Consider the following 25,618-nt stretch of genomic DNA (forward strand, 5'->3'; position numbering starts at 1 on the left):
TCCACTTGTAAAAGCTTCAGAAACAGGCAAAATTAAATATTACATAGATAATAATTTTTTTTTAAAGCCAGGGAATGATGAACATAGAATTCAAGAAGGAGGTTACACCTGGAAGGGGACAGGGAGAGACAGTCATGTGAACAGGGAGGGGGCTCTGGTGGCTTCTTAACATTCTATTAAGGGGATTGAGGGTTAATGGGAGTTCATTTTATAATCGTTCTTTATATGCTGCATGTACCCATATACACGCTTCTGCATTTATGAGTCAATTAAAACAAACAAAAAAATCATTTAAAACTTTCACTAGGGCTTCCCTGGTGGCGCAGTGGTTGAGAGTCCGCCTGCTGATGCAGGGGACACGGGTTCGTGCCCCGGTCCGGGAAGATCCCACATGCCGCAGAGCGGCTAGGTCCATGAGCCATGGCCGCTGAGCCTGCGCGTCCAGAGCCTGTGCTCCGCAACGGGAGAGGCCACAACAGTGAGAGGCCCGCATACCACACACACACAAAAAGAAGTCAAAAGGATATAGCAGTGAACTTGAGACTCCCATAGACCAAGTCTGGGGAAAGTTCAGTATCAAAATAAATGACAGTAATATATTGTAACTTACCGAATAAAGCAGGAATCCATGAGTCCACACTAACAGAGATGAATAAACAAATGAACAAGTGGAGAAGGGGCTGCTCTTCCTTACAGCAAGCAGAATATGAATCAAAGCATCAGAAAGGATGGACTCACCATTTGACAGCCAGAATAGTAATAAGTGATTCAGGCAAGAACTGTTAGTGGACTCAAACTAATTGGTGACAATTTGATGAGAAAAAGGACATTCATATAGTCTCAAAGAATATCCTCACAAAGTGATTTTAGCTTTACAATGGAGAAACCGATAGATACTATCCTAACCAAGTGATCAAAGTTAATATCATCAGGAATGGGACAGTTTGACATGGTGCACTTCCTGATATGATACAGTGAAAGAATACAACATCATTTTTGTAGTACTTTTGTAAAAAAATGTATATCCTGAGTCTAGTCATGAGGAAACATTAGGTAAACCCAAACTGAGAGACATTCTACAAAGTACCTGGCCTATACTCTTCAAAAGTATCAAGGTCATGAAAGAAAAGACTGAAAAACTGTTCCAGATTGAAGAAGAAAAGAACCAGGACAACGAAATGCACCAGGTGATCCTGGACTGGGATGCTGGAGCAGAGAGGAACATTATTGGGGCGATCGGCAAAACCTGAATGTGGTCTGTGGATTAGATGGCATATGTCAATGTTAATCTGATTTTGACAGTCAGACTATGGTTATGTAGTATTCTTGTTTTAAGAAAATATCACTAAAGTAGCATTAATGGGGCATCGTATCTGAAACTTTCAAATGGTTCAAAAATTATATTGGATGGAATCACATTGAATCTATAAATAAATTAAGGTATATGAACACATTTACAATATGTGACTTCCAATCCATACAGCACAGAGCACTCCATTTATTTAAGATCTCCTTAAGTGCCTCTTGAGATAGCCTGAAATTTTTTCCATGAGGATCTTGTGTGTATATTGTTAGATTTATTCTTAGGTACTTCAAATTTTTTATGATATTGTTTAAGAGATCTTTCTAAAAACATTCATTTTCTGTTAGTTGCCGATGTACACAAATACAACTGACTTTTGCATATTGATTGTGAAGGCAGAATCTTTGCTAAACTCTAGATGTTACTGAATTGTCTACATATATAATCATATCAACACAGGAACAATTTCCTGCCTCTGGGAAAGAAAAACCCAGAGAATTATGGTGACTATAACTTGTCATAAAAATATACAATGGCTGCCATTTCAAGAGATTTTTATAGTTGTACAAATACGCTGACATAATGTTAGCTGGGAATAGCGTAGCCATGGACCATCTTTAAATTAAATCACATCAGGACGTAGGGTATGATTCTATTTGCTTCTGAGACCTCTAGGCAACAAGTCCCTTACAAGGATCATATCTTCTTTATGCCTGTATCAAAAGAAATACATTGCCTAAGATGCACTCAAAGTAATTTTAAATACTCATAAATTCTAATTAAGTTCTCAGCATGTAAAACAAGCCTATCTAGGGAAGTTATGGTCAAGCCTTCACAAATGACTTCTTGGAAACCTGAACAATATGCTTTCCACAAGCTTTCTGGTGGTCTGGCAGCTCTGAAAGGACTCCTGACTTTTGCCCTTTTCCTTGGCTCACATTCTTTCCATGTGAAATAAAACAACTTCCTAAAGAATGGACTGCTACCACATTACTGGGTAGCAGGGCACAGGGCACGTGTGGGTACTCTGGAAAAAGCAACATCTCAAGAGATACTTGCTTAATGTCCCAGGAAACCAGAAAGCATCTACAGACTAACAGCTTTAGCTGGACAAGATGCCAGAGAGCCCTAATGGCAAAAAGGAGCTGGAAGTGGAACCCTCACTTGTGAGGTTTAAAAGTGAGGGGAAACAGAGAGCCCACTTGATTATGATATACTCTTTGGGTTGTCTCAGTAGATTAAAAGAAAATTAAAAGTTTAAAAGTACATTTTCTACTGGGTGAAAGATTACCAGCTGGTATTCCACACCCAGGTCAGTGACCTATCTGCTCCTTACACAAGCGTGGCAGAAGGAACAGCTCACTCATGACATTACTTCTCCAGAGTCAGTGTGTTATGTCTCTGCTTTATGCTCCTTAGAAAGATGAAGGACTTGAAAGCCTTGATGTGTTTTCCTAGTAGTTGCCATTGGGATTAGGCTGAGCGAGATCCTACCTGAGGACTTTATCCCGTGCTGTGCCCTACTCTTATTTTTGCTTTGTCCACACGAGAAAAATAAAGATGATAACTTAGTGTTGAGATGTGAATTTGGGGGTTTATATGCTATGGGGAAAGTTTTAAAAACAAACATAAAACTCTATGTACATTATGAGGAAATTATGCAATAAAAAGTATAAAAATTAAAAAAACATATTTTCTAAGTTTCAGTATGAAATGATGAGAAAGTTCTGGACATGGATAGTGGTCATGGTTGCAGAACAACGTGAATGTACTTAATGCCACTGAACTGTACACTTAAAAGTAAAATGGTAAATTCTATGTTACGCATATTTTACCACAATAAAAAAAATTTTAAAGGTGCACTTTCTATTGTTAAACACCTGATACTATTGACTTGGCCAAAAAGTTTGTTCGGTTTTTTTCCGTAAGATGGCTCTAGAAGCACTTAGTTGTCTTTAACTATATGCAAAACAATTTTGTTAGATTATATTATGACAGCTGTCATATCAGTGTGCATTTAAAAAAAACTTATCAAAATTGGTGAATTTTTGTGTAATTTTAATATTGAAGATGGAAGAAATAAGCAACATTTTTGGCATACTATGCTTTATTATTTCAAGAAAGGTAAAAACGCAACTGAAATGCAAAAAAAAAAAAAGATTTGTGCAGTGTATGGAAAGGTGCTGTGACTGACTGAATGTGTCAGAAGTGGTTTGTGAAGTTCTGTGTTGGAGATTTCTCGCTGGACGATGCTCCATGGTCCGGTAGACCAGCTGAAGTCGATAGTGATCAAATCGAGACATTAATTGAGAACAATCAATGTTATACCATGTGGGAGATAGCCTACATACTCAAAATACCCTAATCAAGCGCTGAAAATCATTTGTACCAGCTTGGCTATGTCAATCGCTTTGATCTTGGGTTCCACATAAGTGAAAAAAACCTTCTTGACCATATTTCTGCATGGGGTTCTCTACTGCAACATAATGAAAACATTCAATTTTTAAAACAAATTGTGACGGGAGATGAAAAGTGGATACTGTACAACAGTGTGGAACGGAAGAGATCGTGGGGCAAGTGAAATGAACCACCACCAACCACACCAAAGGCCAGTCTTCATCCAAAGAAGGTGATGTTGTGTATATGGTGGGATTGGAAGGGAGTCCTCTATTATGAGCTCCTTCTGGAAAAGCAAATGATTAATTCCAACAGGTACTGCTCCCAGTTAGACCAACTGAAAGCAGCACTCGACGAAAAGCATCTGGAATTAGGCAACAGAAAACACATTATCTTTCATCAGGATAACCTAAGACTGCATGTTTCTATGATGACCAGGCAAAAACTGTTATAGCTTGGCTGGGAAGTTCTCATTCATCTGCCATATTCATCAGACACTGCACCTTTGGATTTCCATTTATTTTGGTCTTTACAAAATTCTCTTAATGGAAAACATTTCAATTCCCTGGAAGACTGTAAAAGACACCTGGAACAGTTCTTTGCTCAAAAAGATAAAAAGTTTTGGGAAGATGTAATTATGAAGTTGCCTTAAAAATGGAAGAAGGTAGTGGAACAAAACAGTGAATACATGTTGAATAAAGTTCTTGGTGAAAATGAAAAATATGTCTTTTATTTTTACTTAAAACCCGAAGAAACATTATGGTCAACCATCAGAATCTGGCAGCCCTGTGTTTTTGACTCCAACTGTTACACCTGTGGAACCTAGAGCACATTATTTAACTAAGCGTCAGTTTCCTTATCCATAACACAGGAATAATAAAGTACTTACCTACCCATTATAGGATGCTGTAAACTTGAAATAATTTATGTGGAACTTAGCAGAGTTCATGGCACACAGAAGGGGCTCAATCAATGTTGGCTCTTATTTTCTTTTTAGGTTTTCATACCAATACAATTCTTTTATATTTTTTACAATGAGGACTAAAAACAAGGCTCCAGTACAAAAAGATTTGGGTTATTCTTTCTTCCTAGTCCTTAATGTCATATAGAACTATAGAACAACTTCCCATAAAATGAATCCCATGTTGTAGTCAAGGGACATATGAGCCCCAAGTGCTGACCACTAAGCCAATGGTTAATAAACCTTAAAGTCTCACACCCTAAGAGGCAACAATTTCAGAGAAACCACAAGAACTTGAAATAATTTAACAGGTTAATGTATATATTTTTTATCAAGTATAACATGGTCATACAAAAGCATTTGTTACAAATATAATTCACACATATAAAAAGAGGCTATTTTATTTTTTTGTCCCTTTTATATCCTATTTTACGCAAAACGACAAAACCAAGAAAATAACAGAACTATACTAGTTCTAAAAACTGGGAATTTTATAAATGAAATATATCCAATCATCTATACCTCCTCTCAAATTCCAAACAATGAGGCTTATTGAATTATACTTAGAATCAACTTAAATAAATCTTTGTATGATTCAGATGAAACATACATTGTCAATGGTTATAAACTCAGGTAGAAAAAGTACATAAAATTATTCATAAGTGAAAACACTTCATACAAAAGAAAGGTTTTTTTTTTTGTTTTAAAGAAAATCCCAGACAATATTAAAAGGAAAGGCACTGAATTTTAAAACACTGTTTTGGACTATTATATAAAATACCAAAAGGTTCAGAGCTGTTGAACAACAAAAGTTTATGCAGAACAAAGCCGAGAAGTGAAAATTACTAAATGTATAATAGCTAAAACCAAATAAGACATGACTGAACTATACAATTTGGAAACATGTTTAAGTGCATTTTCTTTGTACAATTCAACTGCCTCTCACGTGTAAAATGTGGCAATTAATTAAAATGCAATTAAATACAGATTTGCAAGCCTTTTGGCCATTACACAAATATGAAAAAGTTAAGTGACTCGCCAATTGAAAAATACAAGGTTACACACATACCATAAAAGCACAAATGGTCAAAGATACACTATAAAATTGTGTGAAAAAACAATCATACCAAACAAAGATCTTTCAGGCACTTGCACTCAGAAACATTCCTTTTATAAATAAGCATGTAGTTTCACGTCAAAAAAATAAAGCTGATTTCCTCAATTGCACCTATTAGTTGAGAGCTATATCATATATTAGGGATGCACTTAAATGGACCATATTATGGGGAATCAACTGAACTTTAAAAAAACATGAGTCTGTCTATTTATTCACAACTTCAAAAACACATATAATTCCAGTGAGGCACAGATGGGGCCCTATCAAAACATTCTGTCATTCAATATAACCAACACAGGATAACAACACAATGACAAAAAACAAAATCCATGATTTGGCAATCCTATACGAGAGGCCCTGTCAAAAATTTCTTCCAGAAAACAAATACAACACCACAAAACCACAAAACAAAAAAAGAAAAACTGAATTCTGACAACCCTACACAAACTGTGGGATTTCATCTTCAAGGTCTTCAAACTGCTGCATTCGTTTTAGCCTCGGTCTCTGACATGCTGGATGTACACCAGGTAAGTCACGCTCTTCAGCCTTCTCTTTAGTCTTGCTAACCGTCTGCACGGGACCAGCTGATGCATTTTCAGAACCTGGAACTGATTTCAGCGCGTGCTCCTGGGGAGCGTGAGTTGTGCAAGGGGGCACAGCTGCGGAGGATGTCACAGATTTCTCCTCATCCCCTCTCCCACTAGCAGCAGGAGCAGGTGGTTTATAAAACGTGGTCCAGTGCTGGGGCTGCAGTGTTCTGGGTGCTCTGACAGGAGCAGGAGGGCAGGAGTCAGAAGACCGTCTCTCTGACACCTGTCTGGCTGACCTGATGGGTTCTGTGTATGGCTTACTGGTGGTGCTGACTGGGTGGTCCCCACCACTCCTGATGCTCACTGACACTTCTCTTTCCTGGAATGCACTGGGCACAATCACTACAGTCTTTGCAGTCAGGTCATTTTGTTCATACTGTTTCTCCCGAGTTTTCTGTAGAGGTTGCTGATCAAAGCCATCAAATTTGGAACAAACAATAGTTGGGGTGTCTTTTCTATTAACTCCTTCAAAGGTAGGATTCTTGCAAAACTTGTCTGAATTTACATTCCCCATATTTCTGCCAGTTCTCTCACTAGGAGAGCTTGCAAGAAGTAGTAGTCTGTCTACAGGCAAACTTACAGGTCTAATCTTGGTCCTTGGAGTATGCCTCTCGACGCCATTTATTTCCCTATCGGACTTCAGAGTAGGCAGCTTGGAGGTTTTACAAACATCTTCCATCTTTTGTGATGCTGATTCAAGCTCTTGGTCTACAAGCAAACGCACTTTGTTGTCTGAAAAAGGAAAAGATTCATTTAAAAATCAAACTTTATGGCACGTAGTTAACGAGAGTCCAAATGAGTTATAGATGAACACCCTCTCAAAACAAGGGTCTTCATATATTTTTTCCAAGTTATTCTCTAGGCAGAGGAGTAAAATACTCATAAAATTAAAGGTACACTTTGAATTAAAATGTTAGAATTCCATATTTATTTAAATCAATATAATAAACAGCTACAAAATTCACTGCAGGTTAGTGAAAAAAAACCCCACACTTGCTGATGTAGCTCTTATGTGCTGTGTATGAACAAGTATTTGCTGGCTGAAAGGGTTGTCACGATTTCAACAGGCAGATATTGGTGTGTTACCCTCAGAAAAGTTTCACCAATTTACATGCCAACCAAATGTAAGTATGCCCTGAATCCTAAGGCTTTTGCCAACTCAATCTGCTTTTCAGTTACATTCAACCCACAGTGAGAGCATATCATATTAAATGCCTTAGATGCCCTCATCTTATCAACTAATAAATGGACTATCATATTCATCCTGCCTGATTAAGGTTGAATAGTTTTAAGTAAAAAATGCCATTCTCTTTATTTGCTGTTTACTCCCAGACGTACTTTCTTCTCTTTCCTATCAAGTCTGGACCCATGTTTTCTCAAACTGGGACCCTGAACTCCTTCAGACCCTATCCTTTTTTGTAGCGTCTCCCCTAAAATAGTCCCATTTCTGGTAAGTTCCGGCCTTCTGCTCATGCTCCTCTTTTGGGCAGCGGTCTGCAAACAGTAGCCCATCAGAATGACTTGATAGTCCTTACCTCATCTGACCTTTCTCCTTACCTGAGACTGTGGACCTCTCTTCTCTGGGCTTTCAGGACAGTGCTCTCTTGTTCTGATTTCCCAGGTGCTTCCCCACGTGTGTAAAACACCCTAAGGGACCTGACACACTGTGGTCAAGCTGTAGGCACCAAAGTGCATTCTTTTTTAAAGAAGATGTTGGGGGTAGGAGTTTATTAATTAATTAATTAATTTTTGTTGTGTTGGGTCTTTGTTTCTGTGTGAGGGCTTTCTCTAGTTGTGGCAAGTGGGGGCCACTCTTCATCGCGGTGGGCGGGCCTCTCACTATCGCGGCCTCTCTTTTTGCGGAGCACAGGCTCCAGACACGCAGGCTCAGTAGTTGTGGCTCACGGGCCTAGTTGCTCCGCGGCATGTGGGATCTTCCCAGACCAGGGCTCGAACCCGTGTCCCCTGCATTAGCAGGCAGATTCTCAACCACTGCGCCACCAGGGAAGCCCCAAAGTGCATTCTTAAGTTCTAAGGGAAAAAACTTGAGTGTAATGGGTAGGAGGGCAGACTCTGAACCCCACCTGCCAGGTTTAACTCAGCTCTACCCCTTCTGCACTAGGCAAGGCAATCTCATTGCCCCTCAGTGTCTTCATCTGTCAAAAGGAATCATAATTTTATCTATAATTATATGTGGCCTAAAAGATCTAACCATGAAAAGTGCTTATTTATCTGGTATACAGTTAGCCCTTGAAAAATGACATTTATTTTTATTACTGTTCCTAACGGGGAGCCCTAGCTCATGGAATAGTGAAATAATCACAGACATAGGTCCAAATACTGAACAATTTATTAGGGGCATGACCTCTGACATTATTTAACCTCTCTCAGACTATTAGGCTATGGGTTGAATGGGGCTATTACTACCTATTTATAGCACAGAATTGTTGATAAATGGAATCAAACAATAAGCACGGTGCTTAGCACAGAGCAGGCAGGTACTTAGTGAATGTTAGCTCCCTTACTTTTTAGACCTGTCAGGCTGTGATCACTAATACTTCATTACACTCAAATTTAAAATATATGGCTGCACTTAAAAAAACTGCAAGTTAGCTCTAGTGATGTACAGAATTATAGTAACAAGTGGAAGCCTCTCCACAAATGAATAGCTTGTAGCTATCACTGAAACTAAAATTACCATACAGTGAATAAAATGATTACAGTCAAGGAAATTAAAAAGATATACACATAAGTGCGTTTAATGTGTTACAGGCAGGCAACAGGAAAAGGCATTTGAAAAAAATTTTAGAGGTTTTCTGAGTCTAAAGTTTTTGAATTGTAGGAGTCTGGTTGACACCTTATGAGTAATGAGATCAATACAATGATCTATAGTAATAGAAGATGCTAGTGAATCATCATACTGCTTACCAGATTCTGCCTTGACTTTAATTAATGGCAAAAATAAAAATAAAAAACGTTTTCAGAACACAAAACACACCTTCGAACTCCAAGTCTTTTTATAAGAAGGGTTATTGTAAAGAATGAAGGCAACTTTCTTAATGGCTGGCAAAGATGCATTTACTAACGAAGCTTCTTTCTCTGACTTCTCTTAACGCCACTCACCTTGGCTTTTAATCATGGTTTATTGGGACAGTTTTAAGTCAGCAAATATGCATTTTACATGGCCACTCACCAATGAGACATGCATCACATTTTTCGAACGCATTTTGCTTCCGTTCTGATTCCTCAAATGATGCAGTGGATTCAAAACTTTTGCTTTCACTATCTGCAGTATGGATATCCTGTTGATGGAAGAAAATTTTTAAACTTGAAGAAGCAAAACACACCTCAAAATAAACAGTTCAAAGATTCTTAACTTATTAATAACGTAAACATTACAAAGTTCCAACACAATTCCGTAAGAGCAAAACTCACTTCCTTTGAAGAGAAAAACAGTGACTTCGTAGAATGTTCTGGATCTCTTTCTTCTGGTGATAACAGAGGCTTCGGAAGATAGCCTTGGTCAACCTGAGGTGCACCACCACCTGCACTACACACAGCTATATCTTGTGGCTGTAGGGACCCATCGAAGATCTTCTGTGAGTAGGTAATGAGGAACTCCACCAACCTCGCTTGATTTGAATAGTCAGCAAGAGAGGAGATGGTGATAGGAGCAGCTGTGGGTCTTGGCCTAATGAGACTTGGTCCAAATATCACCCCCAAGTTTCTGGAGTTCATTTTGTTTTCTTCTGCATGATCTACGACTCTGTGATGCCGAACACAAAAGGCTGTATTAGATTTCCTTGACAGTCGTTTACTGTGGGCTGGGAAGGGTGCAGAAGTCTAGGGAAAGGATCTATTTATTTGCTTAAATACTGACCACACACCAAGTTGGGTTTCACAGTCTTAGGATTAAATATAAGTAAGTAGAAGGAACCAGTACAGTTTTACCAGCTGCCATAAAGATCTAATAGGCAAACCTGAGCATGTTAAATTCCCGGCTAAAAATTCTTTAGTGGGTACAGAAAGAAGACAGTCGACTCATCTGCCAGGTATGTATGACTTTACCAGGACTCCTCCAGCTCACTTTGTGCTACTGCTTGCTATATCCTGGCCTAACCAAATTACTTAAATGTCCTCAAAAGCAAAATGATCTCTTGTGTCTCTGTGTCTATTACCCTCTGCCTGGAATGCTCTTTTGTACATTCTCTGTCACCAAACCATTACTCAGTTCTCCAAGTCTGGCTCAGGGTTACCTTCTCTGATTCATGACCCCCTCTCCCCCATCTTCCACTGCATGTTGAGCAAAGTTCTGTCAGAACAAGAACGACGCGGCGCTGCACTTGTGTGCAGGTCTGCCCTTCAAGCTGACAAGCACAACAGATGACAGAAACCTTCTATCTGCATCCTAATTTCCCCAGCCAGAGCCTGGCATATAAGTGGCATCTGAGGGAAAGATGTTGGCTGCATGAACATATATTCAATGTCTCTCTTTCCCTAACACATATCAGAAATGAAACATTCAATGTAAAAACAATACCACAAGAGTGTGAATGTACTTAATGCTACTGAACTGTACACTTAAAAATGGCTAAAATGGTAAATTTATATGTTATGTGTATTTTACCACAATTTTTAAAAAACCCATAAAAACCGAAAAACGGATCAATTATCCACCCACTAATCAATGTCTGTCTTATTCAAATTCTTACCGCTTAAGATGAACTATGAGGTAATGAAGGCTGTTAAAATTTGATGCTGGCAATTGTCTTAGAAGATCCTTGCTTTTTAGAAGAATTCGGTTTATTTCTATACACGTATTTGGACATTTTTTGTCCTCAGGATTATCCTTTTTCATCTCTTGTTCTTCATTTACATGTTGGATCTCTATTGCAAGGTCTATAAATTCCTTGTACAATCGGAATAAAATAAATGGTTCTGGTAGCTAAAGAAATAAAATTACATTAGAAATACCATTCTGCCCATTTTTTCCCTGTTAATAACCTACTGAATAGCTACTGAGTGGTTTAGCATGTTCTTTTTAGAGTAACAAGACTTAACGTCAATCACATTTTAGAAATGTACATGTCTCATCACAAGGAAAAATATTTTTCTATTTCTTTAATTTTGTATCTGTATGAGATGATGGATGTTCACTAGACTTACTGTGATAATCATTTCATGATGTATGGAAGTCAAATCGTTGTGCTGTACACCTTAAACTTAGACAGTGCTGTATGTCAATTATATCTCAATACAACTAGAAGAAAAAAAATTACACCCAAGAACAAAACAATGTACATGTTTGCTAGATGTGATCTATAAAGTAAATCCGATATCACCATACATTATATCTATATTAAAAATAACTTAACTGGTAATCAGTAAAACTCTAAACCCAAAGCCACATGATATGATTTTAAAACTCTGATAGATATGCTATACCAATTACATTCATGACTGCCCCAAAGTTAGCATGATCTTCAACTATTTTATTAAAACAAACCCAGGATAATATACAATATAAGTCAAATTAAATAGAAAAAGCTTATTTTTTGTAGGTATGGGGGAGAGAGAGAACAAAAAGCTATAGGGTGCTTGTGTTTTACTCGGGCCAGATTGAAGATTAGCAAAAGACAATATGACTTAGGAGAAAGAAACTGTCAACATTTTGTCATCCAATTTTTAAATACCATTTGAATTGACATAAGTAGGTCAAAAAAAGTTCCTCTCTCAAACTGTCAATGGGCATACCACCTTGATCTGTCTGCTGGCATAACTGATTTCAAAGATTCCACTGCTCAGCGATGGAAAATACAGCATCTCTCTGGCTAGCTGATGTCCTACAACATCTGTGGTGAGGTAGGCACCATTTCTCCAGTTTCCCCTTCTGTTCTCAGAGAGGGGAAGCCTTGAGATTAATTTCTACCTCTACCATCTTGGTCACTCTTGGAGCTTCAGATTTACCACATGGTAATGAGTAAATAAAGGCTACTCTCTTAACACTGTAAGAATTGAGCATGGCTTCCCACACTAAAGCTTTGGTCCCACAGTATTCCTAGGATAAAATGAGAGCTGATAGTATTGGACCCCATTTATTTCCTATCCTCCACTGAATAAAAGAAATAAAGGATGATTCATTATAAGATTAAAAGTCATTCAAAGATACTGTTTCCACTTCTCAGTTGAGAATCCTATAAAATGTGATTGAAGAGATATCAATAGTTTCCTGGGCTAATGTGGCACACCCAACATTTGTACCTAATTTCTTTCCCTCCTACCACCCCACTGAAATACAGTTAAGCCTACAGGACTGGAAGAACAGGAATGGGGACAAAAGTAACATTTCACAAGCCGAAGAGGAGGTGAACAAGTGCTGACGTAGCGCTCCTGAGAAAGCTGAAATTCCAAACTGAGAACCAACATGATTTAGCGGATCCTAAGGAGACTCAGGGATTGTGAGACTAGGTCCTCTGATCTCGGGGAAGGGTGAGCTATCTGAACAGCGTTAGATTTCTATATCCTTGTCTCCACTCCATGCTCCTGAGCAACCTCAGAAGTCTGGGGATTTCTTCTCTGGGCAGTGTGAAACAGAGGGTCTCTGGACGGGCAATGCCAAGCACAAGGAACAGGTGGGCAACTACCTTAAAATAAGGATTTAATGACTGTGTGCCTGCTGAATGCAGAGATCCTGGAGCTTCTGACCTAACATGGCTCCCAGAGTTCTGGAACCATACCTGTAGGCAGGGAAAGACCTTTCTCTGGGGTATCAGACCAGCCCAAGAGCAGAGAACTAGAGATACAGACCTCAGGTACTTCCCAAACAGCTCTCCTAGATAACACTACAGTAAAGCTCAGAATCTTCAAAGCCTTCATGTATTCAAGAGCTTCTGGACAGATTTCAGTTCCCAAAGCTTTAATTTTAAGGAGACAATTATGGAAGACAGAGTCAAAATAAGTAGGACAAAAACCAACTTGAAGGTCTACAACTGTGCTGTCAATATCGTAGCCACTATCCACATACGGCTACTGAGCAGTGGCAAGGTGGCTGCTCCAAACTGACATGTGCTCTAGATGAAAAGTATATACCATATTTCCAAGAGTCAGGGCCAAAAAGGTAAATGCTTCATTAATAATTTAAGAATACTGATTAGATGTTCAGATAATATTTTCAATATGTTGAATAAAATATTAAAATTAACTTCACCTGTTTCTTTTTATGTGGCTACTAGATAATTTAATATTATATATAGGGCTCACATTATATTTCTATTGGATGGGGCTAGAAGCTAAGCAGAGGAAAGAATCCTCTTTAAAAAAAGCTACGAATAGTTCAGGTAGAAGAGATGCTGCATTCAATTTTAAAAAGAATGCTATAAAAGGGACAGAAAACCAGAATTCTTGGAAATTAAAAGATGATCTCAGAAATAAAATAGTTTACAGTAGGAATGGAAGAAAAAGCTGAGGAAGTTTCTTAGAAGGTGTTAAAACAAAAACAAATGAAATTAGGGAAAAGGGAAGGAAACTAGAGAACCACTGTGGTTGTTAAGTATCCAAATATAAGTTCCAGAAAGAAAATAGAGAGAAAATAGAGAGGAGGAAATGAGCAAGAAAATTAAAGTTCCAAGAACTAAAGGACAAGTAAGCAGAATGACAGAGCTTGTGGAGTGCCTGAAACCATGGATGAAAATACACCCACATCAAGGCATACATTGTGAAATTTTAGGATAATGGAGAGAAAAAGAAGATTCTACAAGCTTTCAGAGAGAAAACAATAGGCCACATAAAAAGAATCAGGAATGAGAAGGATTTCAGGCTTCAAAGAGAATAAAAAAACACCTTCAAATTTCTGAAGAAAAATAATTTTCAGCCTACAATACTATAAACTTTCACAGTATTCCCATTCAAGAAAGCAGAATAAATACATTTACAGATCAAACAGTTTCAAATATTTACTCTTATTCCACCTTGCTCAAAGATGGGCAAGACCAAAACAGGACAATAAATAAAAAACAGGAAGACATGACACAGAAGACAGGTGTTCCCTCACAGAACTGGGTAGAGCAGAGAGATCCCAGGATGACAGCTCTTCACCATATTAAAAAGGACCTAGATGAAGAACAAAGCTCCCGAGATGGGACACAATGAGGACCATCGTCACTATGCTCTCCATAACTGTCTCTTCACTTTCACCCAAGGACAGAGAGCTTCACCCAAGGACAGAATGCAGCTGGGCTTGTCCCAGATCTTTTGTACTTGGCTTATCATGACAATGTGCTGGTTGTTCCGGTAACCCTTCCAAGAACTGTTGCCTGAGCCACTATGGCCACTTACTTCACCCACAGAAGCGTTTTCTTCAGACCTACTCCTATAACATGCAGGTACAAGAGTGAGCAAAGAAAGAGAAAACATAGAGCAAGTCCACTCCTGACCACATTCCTGCTGAATTTATAGTACCTAGTTTATAGGATAGCCCTGCCCCCCAACTAAGGTGAACTTCATGTTCCCTGAATGCATTCACACCTTGACCACTAACCTCCCACAATAGTTATTTTAAAATATCTATGAAAGTAAAGCCAAACTATGACCCAGACACCGTTCTATTGGCTGAATTCTTCATATAACAGTGCGAATGGTGGACTTTTCTTAAACAGCTAGATTTATGCTTTCTACTCAGTTTTCTAGAACTTAATGACATATTGTTTAGGAATACACAACAGGTATTAAAACTATTAAGAAAAGAGAGGGAGGTATTAATATGGTTAGGAAAGACCACTGGGTAGAGCTGTGGGCTACAACTGGGGAGGGGCAAACAGGGGCCTTCTATAAGGTATAGTGATATTTTATTTCCTTAAGCTAGGTGATGGAAAATGAGTTTTTACTATTATGGGTCTTTAAATTGTACATATATTTTATACACTCTTTGATCTGTACATTAATAATTGGAAAGATATTAACATGGTCTATGTCAATGAAAAAAATATGTGTGGCAAACCGCAAATTATATTTTTGCTCTATTTAATGGTAAATTTCAAGGCTAAAAACTTTACCTGTCGAAGGTATAATTTCAAGACATCACAGATGTCATGTGAACTAAATTCTGAAATGTCTACCAAGTGCATTCCATTTTCCAATGCTTGACACAGTTTTTCAGTTTTTATTTTGTTTCCACATACACGATAAATTCCCTTGAGAAGAAAAGAGAAAAAATTTTGCAAAATTCTGCTTCAGTACAAATGATTAAATGCAGACCTCTAAATATACTTAATGTCTACTTCAATTCTAAATATTTTAGGAAAAAACTAGGACCAAATGAGGTAATATTTTCCAAATAAATCTGAATAAATTCAGTTATTTAGTAAAAACTGAGAGCACTGTTCTCCTTTAATGTCTCCTTATCCTTAGAACAAATCACATTTACATTTAAAATTTTTTAATTTTAAAAGTTATAATGTACCTGTAGACACAAGGCTCTATTTTCAATCTCTGAGGCACATATTTTGAGTACAAAAGGGATGCCATCTGGTTCCTTTTTTGCAACTTGTGTGAATTCTGCTCCAAATAAGTGTATTTTCCCCAGAAGTTTCTGATGACCACAGATGATGACTAAATTTTCCAAACACTTTCGGTGACAAACAAGGAGACACTACAAGAAAATGAAAGTCTAAAATGGTTAACTCACCTTAAAACTATTCACAACTGGACAAACTACAGGTAGAGTGGTAACAGAACAAAAATGAGTTTAAAAGGTATTACTTGTGGTGTTTGAAATACATTTACTAGCAAAATGAAATATAAAATTACAGAAACACACCGTGGTTCAATTTATTAAAAATACATTTGCAAAAGATCCTAATCGGTAAAATGAATAACAAAAAGCATTGCTCAAAGCAAAAAGCATAAAAGGGCTAATGTAATTCCAGAAAGACCTTACCTCTTCGCATTCAACACCCTGGAATACCACAATGCCTTCACAGTCCCTGCACTTCGTGGGGGATCTCAGTTTGCGAAACTTGTGGGTGAGAGCTGCCTTTGACATCAAAGTTTTCTTAAATGTTCCGAGGGAATTGGGTCCTTGTAACAGAAGTAGAATAGCATGTAAGAATTGTAAGACTACAGAAAAATTATACCGTATGATACTACATTTCAAAAAATCTTTAAATAAGATTACAAAAAGCTCTTACTGTAATAACAAAATAAGCATCCAACTTATAGATCTCTTACAAGGCACACATATATCAAACATTTAAGCTACGAGTAAAAATCACCATCAGACCAATAAGATACTTCTCAAATAGCATGGCATAATGTTTCCAGAATCAGCGAATTTACAGTTATTAACATGTCCTTTATTACACAGGTGGCATTACATTCTTAGAAAATGACCCTTTGAAAGCTTGGAATAAAACTAGCTATATGAGGTTAGTGTGTCAGCATTATTTGCATTAAAGATAAAGCTATTCTCAATTCATTACAAAATTATAAGTAATACTAGCTAGTTATCTACCAATATCCTACCAGAGGGCTTCACCTGGTGGTGCAGTGGTTGAGAGTCCGCCTGACAACGCAGGGGACACAGGTTCGAGCCCCGGTCCGGGAGGATCCCACATGCCGCGGAGCGGCTGAGCCCGTGAGCCACAGCTGCTGAGCCTGCGCTCTAGAGCCTGCAAGCCACAAGTACTGAAGCCCAGGCACCTAGAGCCCATGCTCTGCAGCAAGAGAGGCCACCGCAGTGAGAAGCCTGCGCACCGCAACGAGGAGCGGACCCCGCTCGCCGCAACTAGAGAAAGCCCACGCGCAGCAACAAAGACTCAACGCAGCCAAAAAAAAAAATCCTACCAGAGGTCAGATGTTCTTATACTATTTAAGAAAATGATACCAGAACAGGTATCTGGAGGTCTCAAATGAAGCCATTAACATGACTTCTCTTTTATACCCTTCAGCATCCACAACTTTCCCTGCCCTCAAGAAGTACATGTATTTACTTTTCCTGCCTAGCTTCTTACACTATTTCTTTTGAAGAGGCTTTTCTCATACAGAAATTCTCATGACTAGAATGTCTCTCATGCATTGCAACACTCTGAACAATTACGTCACTATTAGATTTATGAAAGACCAAAATATCTAGCCTATTTTATCAACATGCTAATACATTTTGGCTCCAGTGGTTTTGCTGTTTATTCTTATATTTTTACTTGTAACATTTGATTAATACATTGTCAAACCATCCTTGTACATAATTTGTTGGGATACATTTAAGTCACCATAATGCCCTTTTTAAAAAATACACAGTAAAGGAATTCTTTAAATCATACTATTTTTTCCCTAATATCATGCAATGCTACTGATTCAACTGGTTTAGTGGAAACTTGATTCAGGTGAGTGTAATACCAGCTTCTGAAGGGGAAGGTGGCTCTCTTTCATCCAGATCATCTGCAGAAGACATGGTTCCACTGGATGGAGTTCGTGGAAGTTTTCGATGAAAGTCTCCTAAAAGAAAATTCATTGTAGAATTTAAGAAACGGGTAGTGACAACATTTTTTGAATAACGCAAGTTATACTATTATATTAGCTACAATGTAAACATTTGCTTCCATTCACAGACTTTGGACACAGGGGATTCTGATACTCTTGGGAACAAAAAAGGAATGAGCCAAATCTGACTTTTCCAAATAAATTTAAAATTGAGGATCACACATTCCAATGAACCTTACTGTCAACTTCTGATAGTAAGTGCTAGAGATTATAAACTCAAGGACAGGGAGTATTTTCTATTCAAGTCTTATATCTAATGTCTGACAGAATAGCTGGCACAATGGTAAAGTTGTCATTAAATGCTTGTTGAATTAAAGGATAAAGAAATACTTACACTGTAACCTAAAGCTTTCTAAAATAAACAAAAATCTACAAACATAGCAATACAACAGTACCATCACATTTATGTTGCCAGTAAGACAGAAGACCAGGAACCAGGACCAATGATCCTGGCAGGGAGCAGAGCATGGGATATAAGCTGTCAGCCAAGGACTCTGCCATGTGTCTCAAAGCATGGGTGGAAGCAGCCTGACCAGGTAATGAAATGAGGTTTATTTGCTCCCTGCTGATATTACACACAGGGCTGTGTCTAAGTGGAAGGTTACACTTAACTCAAGCCCTTAACAGTCTTAGGTTCAGAGTTAGAAAGGGCTTTACAAATTATTTAAACCACATCTCTCCCAAAAGATTCCCCCTGCCTTCAAACTATGCTTAAAAGGCGGTCATCTAGTTTTTGTTTTGAATGTGTCCTCCAATGACTAAGAAATCATGAGACCACATGCTGATTTTCGAACTATTCTAACTGTAAAATGACTTCCTTGTATTGCTGAGCAGAAACCTGTCACCTATAAATCCCAGCTCTTGGTCACATGTCTCCCTAAAGGAGCAAACAAGCAGGCTGACTCTCACCCTTCTACACTTCAATGTCTGAGAACAGCTGTCACGTCCCCAGGTTTCCTCTTTCCCAGGCTATGCACCCCTCAGTCTTCACCCATTTATCATGCGACCAGTTTCCAAATTTCTGTCTTTACCACATGAAGTCTTACAGGATTCCAAATAATTCAGAGCTGGCTCTAGACTGTCTCTTAATTTCTGGGGATAGCTAGAACCACTCTGTTTTTACAAAGCTAATTACAAATATTCAGTTAAATATTTAGGATTGCATCTCCAGAGTGTTCCTGAACAGCAATAATTTTAAAGTAGGACTCAAAGTAGTTGCTGACAACCTGCCTATAAACCCCAGTACGGCGTGAAAGTCATTTCTAACTTTAAATTCAAGGGCTTTATTTACATGAATAAAATTTCTGTAATATGTAGAACACCAGGCAAAAAAACAAAGCCTTGGACTCTGAGGTAGGTTAAATCCTAACTTATCTCCCGCAGTGCCAAGAGCGTAGGAGAAAGACACTTAGCCAGGAAGAACAAGACTGGGAGAAGTCTCTGGCAGAAAAGCGGAGGAGAAAGAACATCGAAAGTAATAATCTCAAGGGTTCAAGTGACACCTTCTTCTCTTGCTAGCTGTATTACCTCTGGCAAGTTATTCTCTTTGAAGTCACTAAGGGAGAGTTCAAAACATCTATTCTGCCTCTCTAAGGAGCATGAGACTATCAAAGTACCTTAAAGCACATTTATAAAAAATGAAATTATCACAGGCACGAGAACTGTTCTTAATTGTACAGTTCATTATAGTGATTAACTACAAAACAATCCAAAAGACAGATAATCACATTTACGTTCATAAAACGGAATACTATACAGTATAAAATAAAGACAGCTTCTCATATCAATATGATCCAAAAAAAGATGCATGAAAGAAGACACAAAAGAATAGTATGATTTCATCTGCATACTATTCCAAAGTGGGCAAAGCTCAACTAGATATAAGTACTAAAACATTTAAAATAGCCAGGGAAAGATTAACAAAATTCAGGATGGTGGCTCATCTGGGGGGTGATAGAGCAAGGTTATCAAGGAGGTATATATAGAGGCCTTCTAATATACTAATAATGTTTTATTTCTTAGGCTAGGTGTTGAATATATAAGGGTTTGTTCTATTATTTTTATGTAAACTGTACACATATATGTACAAATCCCTCTCTATGAGACAGTTCATTATAAAAATAAGATAGTTATAAACAACAAGGATTTACTGTATGCACAGGGAACTATATTCAGTATTTTGTACTAAACTATAATGGAAAGGAATCAAAAAAGTATATATATACATAAATATATGTATAACCTAATCACTTTGCTGTACACTTAAAACTAACACAATATTGTAAATCAACCATACGTCAATTTAAAAAAAAGGAAAAGAAAGTAGTTAAAAATATCCCCCTAAAGGAAAATTTTAATCTGTCATTGAATTTTCACTCTAGACTTAAATACTTATGTACCTGGACTTATAGATTCAGAATCCAGAGATCTAGATTCACTGCTTCCTCCAGTGCTCTCAGAATCACTAAACATCCCAAATGTCCATGACCTTATAAAAGAAGGACCTTTAAGAAAAGAATATTTAAAGTCAAACTTGGCTACAGACAAATTTCGTAAGTGTTTCAAAACACCGATATTATTTAAAATGAGACAAGTCCAACTTCTTCAACAGTGTTCAGCAACTGACTGTAAGACAAGCACAGTGCTCACAACTGTGAAGAAAACCTCATAAGGTTACAATTCAAGGCCTGCTTTTTAAATTCCAGAGCTGCAATTCATTTAATGATCCCATTTAAACAATTTGATCTTTCATAAATTAGTGCTGTCTTTAATGTGAAACACTACCTGATATGTCTGCACTGTTAGAGCATCTGTCCTCTTCAATCTTATTAGAGTTGTCAGGAAGGCGCACAACATCCTCTAAAGAGTCGGAAGGTCCATATCCAGGAGTGTGAGGGGTATTTGTTAACTGTCTATTTACACTCCTAAGAAAAACCCAAATAAAACTCATCATTCAGAAGCATGACTACTTTATTCTATTTTCAGGAGAATCTGTTAATTTAATGAACAGAGTAATTAAATTAACTAAATATTAGGAACAGACCATATTATACTGTTGAACTTCTTAAAAGAGATGTGAATAAAACTTATTAATCATTTCTATTTATTATAGCTGAAACACAGAAAAGAATAGCAAAAGTACAGTCCATTATTCATATCATGGTTAAACTCTTCTGGTATAACCTGTGTGGAAAATGTAGGTTGTTAAGTTTGTGGACATTTGAAATTGATATGACCATGATTTGCCATTCTCAAAGGATTTCTAAATCTCAAAGAACCGAGCTCTGTGTTAAAATGGAAAACTTTACTCTTAAGTGAGTCACATCTTAAATAATATTTTAAAAATTCAGAAGGTTTTAAAGTCAATTCTACCAGTGTTAGAAAAAAACATCACCTGACACCAGATAGGAAACTTAGCAGTAAAGGTTTTATGCCTTGAAATAATTTCACCTAACATTAATTCTCACCCATCAACTTTTTCTTCCTCAGCTGAATTCGTGGCCCTGACAAACTCACTGTACTCCTGGCCTGGGTCATAGAGTTTGGCACCATCACAGAGAGACTGTAAATTGTTCGCGAGGGAGGCAGCCTGCAGGTGTTGCATCTGGAAGAGGTTAACCGTTACCTGTGGGAACAGATAGAAACAAAAGGCAATGTAACTCATGTTATAGAGAATGCTGCATAAATACACGTTTATTTCAAGTGACAGCACCAAGAAAAAGGCCACACAGGGAAGAGCTCAACAGTGAATCTCCTCGAGAGCACACTATGTTGCCTGACTCGGTACCAGGTCCAAATCAGAAAAATAAAAAAAGAAAGTAGTTTTAATCCAATACCTAAGAGCAATCATTTCTGGCAAAACTGGCTTTAATCTGAAATGCTTAAAAGCACAACCCCATGTCCCTAATGGTTCACAATTTTAGGAGACAGATATGTTTTTGAGGATCCCCAGCTCTGTACTGATGGTCTGACCACAACTTTCTAAACTGAAAAACATGGGGAAAAATATTCCAATCAGAACACTGTTATTTTGACTTTCACTTCTTCAATCCTTTATAAATAGAAATGCTTTATACTTATGATGTGTCCTACAGCGCTCGGTTTTTATAATTAGGTACTATCCTGAGTCTCTTCAAAATACAGTATTCCACTGAGTTTCTACAAATGCCTAAATATACTGTCACTACTGCCACTTATAGTAACAACAACAATAGCAGCTGGAGCGTGCTTACAATATGCCAGATCCATTCGGAGAGCTGTACATGAATTAACTACTCTCATGTTCACAGAAACCAGGCTTTGGGTATACTACAGCAAATAAACAGATGAGATCCCAGCCCTCATAAGAGTCTGCATTTTCGTGAGGGTGGTGTTGGAGAGAGAGAACAAACTAAGTAAATAAGATAATTTCTGGTACTGAAAACTGCTACAAATACGATATAATATTGTCAGGTTAATGGGATATGACCAGGTATATGCTTGCAAAAAGGTACTTTTGACATGACAGTTTGGTGAAGGACTCTCTGAAGAGGTAACATCTGAACTGAGACCTGATATAAGAAAGAGCCAGTGTGAAGTTTCAGGGAGAAGACCAATCCAGACAAATGGAAGAGGTAGTGCAAAGATCCTAGGGCAAAAGTAAGAAAGAACTTGTCATGCTCAAGAAACAGATGAAAGGTCAGTGTGGCATTTCAGTTTGAGATCAAGCCAGAAGGGGAAGATGTAATCTAAACCAAGGTAAGGGGTCTGGATTTAAGTACAACTGAAGGAAGCCAGTGGAAGGTTTTAAAAGGGTGTTAAGAGCTATAACATGATCTGATTTATTTTTCTAAATGCCACTCCGGCTCCTGTGTGGGAAATGTGAATGAATGCCAAATTTCAATTGGCTTAATGTTATTTCAAAGACTGCCATGTTTCCTCTTTCATCTCTCTTGATTATACCAGATGATATGTTGAACTTCTGATTAGCCTCTAAGTCCTTTCCAAGATAGACAGGCATTCTCCAAGGATAACTAAGAGTCAGCATAAATAGTATTTGAAAAGTGCACATAAATGAATAGCTTGTTTGTGCCCTCTTTCAAGGAACATAGGAAATTCAAACTGTGGATGGTAAAGTTTAAGTCCAGCAATTAGCTACAATCAGGGAATTCTCCAGTTAATGGTAAACTGAACTTATACTTTCTTGAGTAAAGGTAACTAACTATATGTTCATTTTTAATACTTTTTAATAAGCTCTACGAATCTAGTTAGAAACACCAATAATTTAAAAAGCCAAATGAATATACTGGCATAATCGCCTATCCGCTGAATGTTTGTCTCTGGGTACTTATTAATAATAAAGACTTAAGCAATAATATATACTGGAAGCCCAATCTTAAAATCTCTTTTCCCTAAATGATTCAGCCTTCTCCCTCACCTAACAGAAGTGCTAAAGATTGAGGTCCCCATGGGGTAGATCTTACAGGACTTGCTGGGCATCTTAACTGGGGTGGCTCATGGGTACCTCAAAAACCATCATGCCTCTAAGATCTTTTTGTCCCCCAATCCCTTCCTGAGTCAGGGACTTGGTCCTTTTCTTCTAGGCCCCCAATGTGTAGCACAGTGTCGTAAGTGCTTCATAAAGGTGAAATGACCAAATGAATAGTAGTAGAATGTGTTATCAGTCAAGGTCATACTGAAATTCTGTACATTTCCTGGTACTGCTAACTCAAGCACATAGGACTTCCAACTCTATGCCCAGCTTTCGTCACCTACATCTAATTTTTAGCTATTCCATGGGCACAGAGATTAGCACACATTTCTCTGACAGTTGTTGAAACAGAATATGCCATAATATCAAATCAATGGGAACAGATTCTCCCATATAGATTAGCAATAATCTAAAAATTAATTTTTATTCAATATTATTTTCTATCCTATATTTTTAAAAAGATAAATTTTTCTTGAATACTCTTTAAAACAAAAGGAAAAACTTTTGTGCTAATGTTTCCCATTCTTCAAAGCCCACTGATTTGATTAGGTCTTTAGTGACTGACTTGGTAATTTCTCCTTCCTCTCACTTAGTAATGTAATTATGATCTACATCCCATACCCTTCAATACTTCATAATTCAAGACAATTTTGAATATTCAGGAGTAATTCTTGATGTTCATGATATGACTTACAATTTTGCTGGGATGTGAAACTGATTTGTGTATCTTTCTTAAGACAGTGAGTGAATATAACTGTGTCTAGCATCTTTACATCTCAAATAATTTTGTTTTCTCTGCAATGATATGCACAATAACATATCCTAAAGTGAAAATAAAATTCTTTTAAAAACAATCTGAGAGATGGTGTTGCAAAATAAGTCACCAAAATCCCCCAATTCTCCTGCTTTGATGGAGAAGAAAACATAAAGAAATCTGAGACAATTATGGCTCTTACCTGGGAAAAAACACCAATATTCAAGAACTCAATGTTGGATTTGGTATCTGCTTGGATCTTCATGTGAATAATGCCATACGGAATAAGTAAAACTGATTAAACTGGTTCAAAAGAACTCCAGCTAGTAAGAAATTCTGCTCACAAATATATATAGAGAAATTTTCTATAAACTGTCTCGATACATTACATGCTGTAGTGGTTTTCAGGAGTTTGGGGATTTGTTCAAGTTCGGGGAACTTTAACCGCAAAGTCTACTTCATACACTGATATGTACTGCTCTCCAATTTTTCAGATGTATTAATTCTCTCCCCCTAAATAAATGCTAAACTCCTTGAGGGCAGGTCTTACATTTCTTTTAAATAAATAGTAGGCGTTAATAAATACAGATGTTATATACAAAATTAGGTAACTTCTTGTTTATATCACATCAAATTAAAAGAAATCATAATTGTTGGATCACCAAATAGCATCGCTTTTTAAGAGGGAGGTAGACAAACAAGATTAAGCTCATGAGAGAACTCAAAACCATGTCACATGAAGAAAAGTAATCAGATTTGGGGGTGTTATGCCTGGAAAATAACATCCAGGGAGAGAAGGTAATAACTACCTTTAAATATTTAAAGTACTATCTTATGGAAGAGGGATTATATCAGTACAGTACAACTTGAAAGGTCCACAAGAAAACAGATCTTTTTTTAGCTCAATATAAACATCATATTAATTTTGGAGCTGTTCAAATCCAGGCTAAGTAATCATTCAGCAAGACAGCACAGTATTCAGGAGCACAGGCTCTGAAGTTATTCAGCCAGGGTCTATCCTAGCTTTACAACTTACATGCTGGGTGACCTTGATATCAAGTTATTTATAACTTCTCTAAACCTGTGTTTCCAAAAAAGTTAATGTACAAATACATATTATAGGGAATCTTGTTCAAAATGCAGATTCTGATACCAAAAGTCTAGGCTGAAATCCAAGATTCTGCATTCCTCACAGGCTCCCAAATGAATGAGAATGTGACTGGTCCAAGGAATACATTTTGAGAAGAAAGGCTTTCTAAGCTTCAGTTTCCTCATCAGTAAAATGGAGCTTAAAACAACTGTTTTTACCTAGTAGTACTCTGTGAAAATTAAATGAGTTAATGAAGGCAAAGAGCTTAAGGCACTGACAAGCACATAATCTTAGCTATCATTAGCTGCTGTTTGAGGTGAAAAGGACTTGTTAAAGGTAAAAGATTGGCTTAAACAATTTACGTGGGAATTTTGGATCCTGGGATTTTATAATTCTTTTAA

General features: G+C 37.4%; 1 protein-coding gene across 2 annotated transcripts in view; it reads right to left on the bottom strand.

Annotated features, from left to right (window-relative positions):
* Window positions 1–5,956: 5,956 nt before the first annotated feature.
* The window catches only part of ARHGAP29 (Rho GTPase activating protein 29), a 62,715-nt gene continuing 43,053 nt past the window's right edge, over window positions 5,957–25,618 (bottom strand). Inside the window, exons 13-23 of one of the 2 annotated variants that reach the window (XM_065878592.1) lie at window positions 21,371–21,528; window positions 20,688–20,827; window positions 20,303–20,407; window positions 17,760–17,858; window positions 16,303–16,442; window positions 15,826–16,014; window positions 15,419–15,556; window positions 11,081–11,313; window positions 9,804–10,134; window positions 9,562–9,670; window positions 5,957–7,100 (exon numbers count right to left, since the gene is read on the bottom strand). In XM_065878592.1, coding sequence (XP_065734664.1) covers window positions 6,217–7,100; window positions 9,562–9,670; window positions 9,804–10,134; window positions 11,081–11,313; window positions 15,419–15,556; window positions 15,826–16,014; window positions 16,303–16,442; window positions 17,760–17,858; window positions 20,303–20,407; window positions 20,688–20,827; window positions 21,371–21,528 — 2,526 coding nt within the window. In that variant the 3' untranslated portion in view covers window positions 5,957–6,216. The remainder of the gene's footprint in view (window positions 7,101–9,561; window positions 9,671–9,803; window positions 10,135–11,080; window positions 11,314–15,418; window positions 15,557–15,825; window positions 16,015–16,302; window positions 16,443–17,759; window positions 17,859–20,302; window positions 20,408–20,687; window positions 20,828–21,370; window positions 21,529–25,618) is intronic. The other variant, XM_065878602.1, reaches the window with a different exon arrangement.

This window comes from Phocoena phocoena, chromosome 1, assembly GCF_963924675.1.
Source record: "Phocoena phocoena chromosome 1, mPhoPho1.1, whole genome shotgun sequence".
Lineage (NCBI taxonomy): Eukaryota > Metazoa > Chordata > Mammalia > Artiodactyla > Phocoenidae > Phocoena > Phocoena phocoena.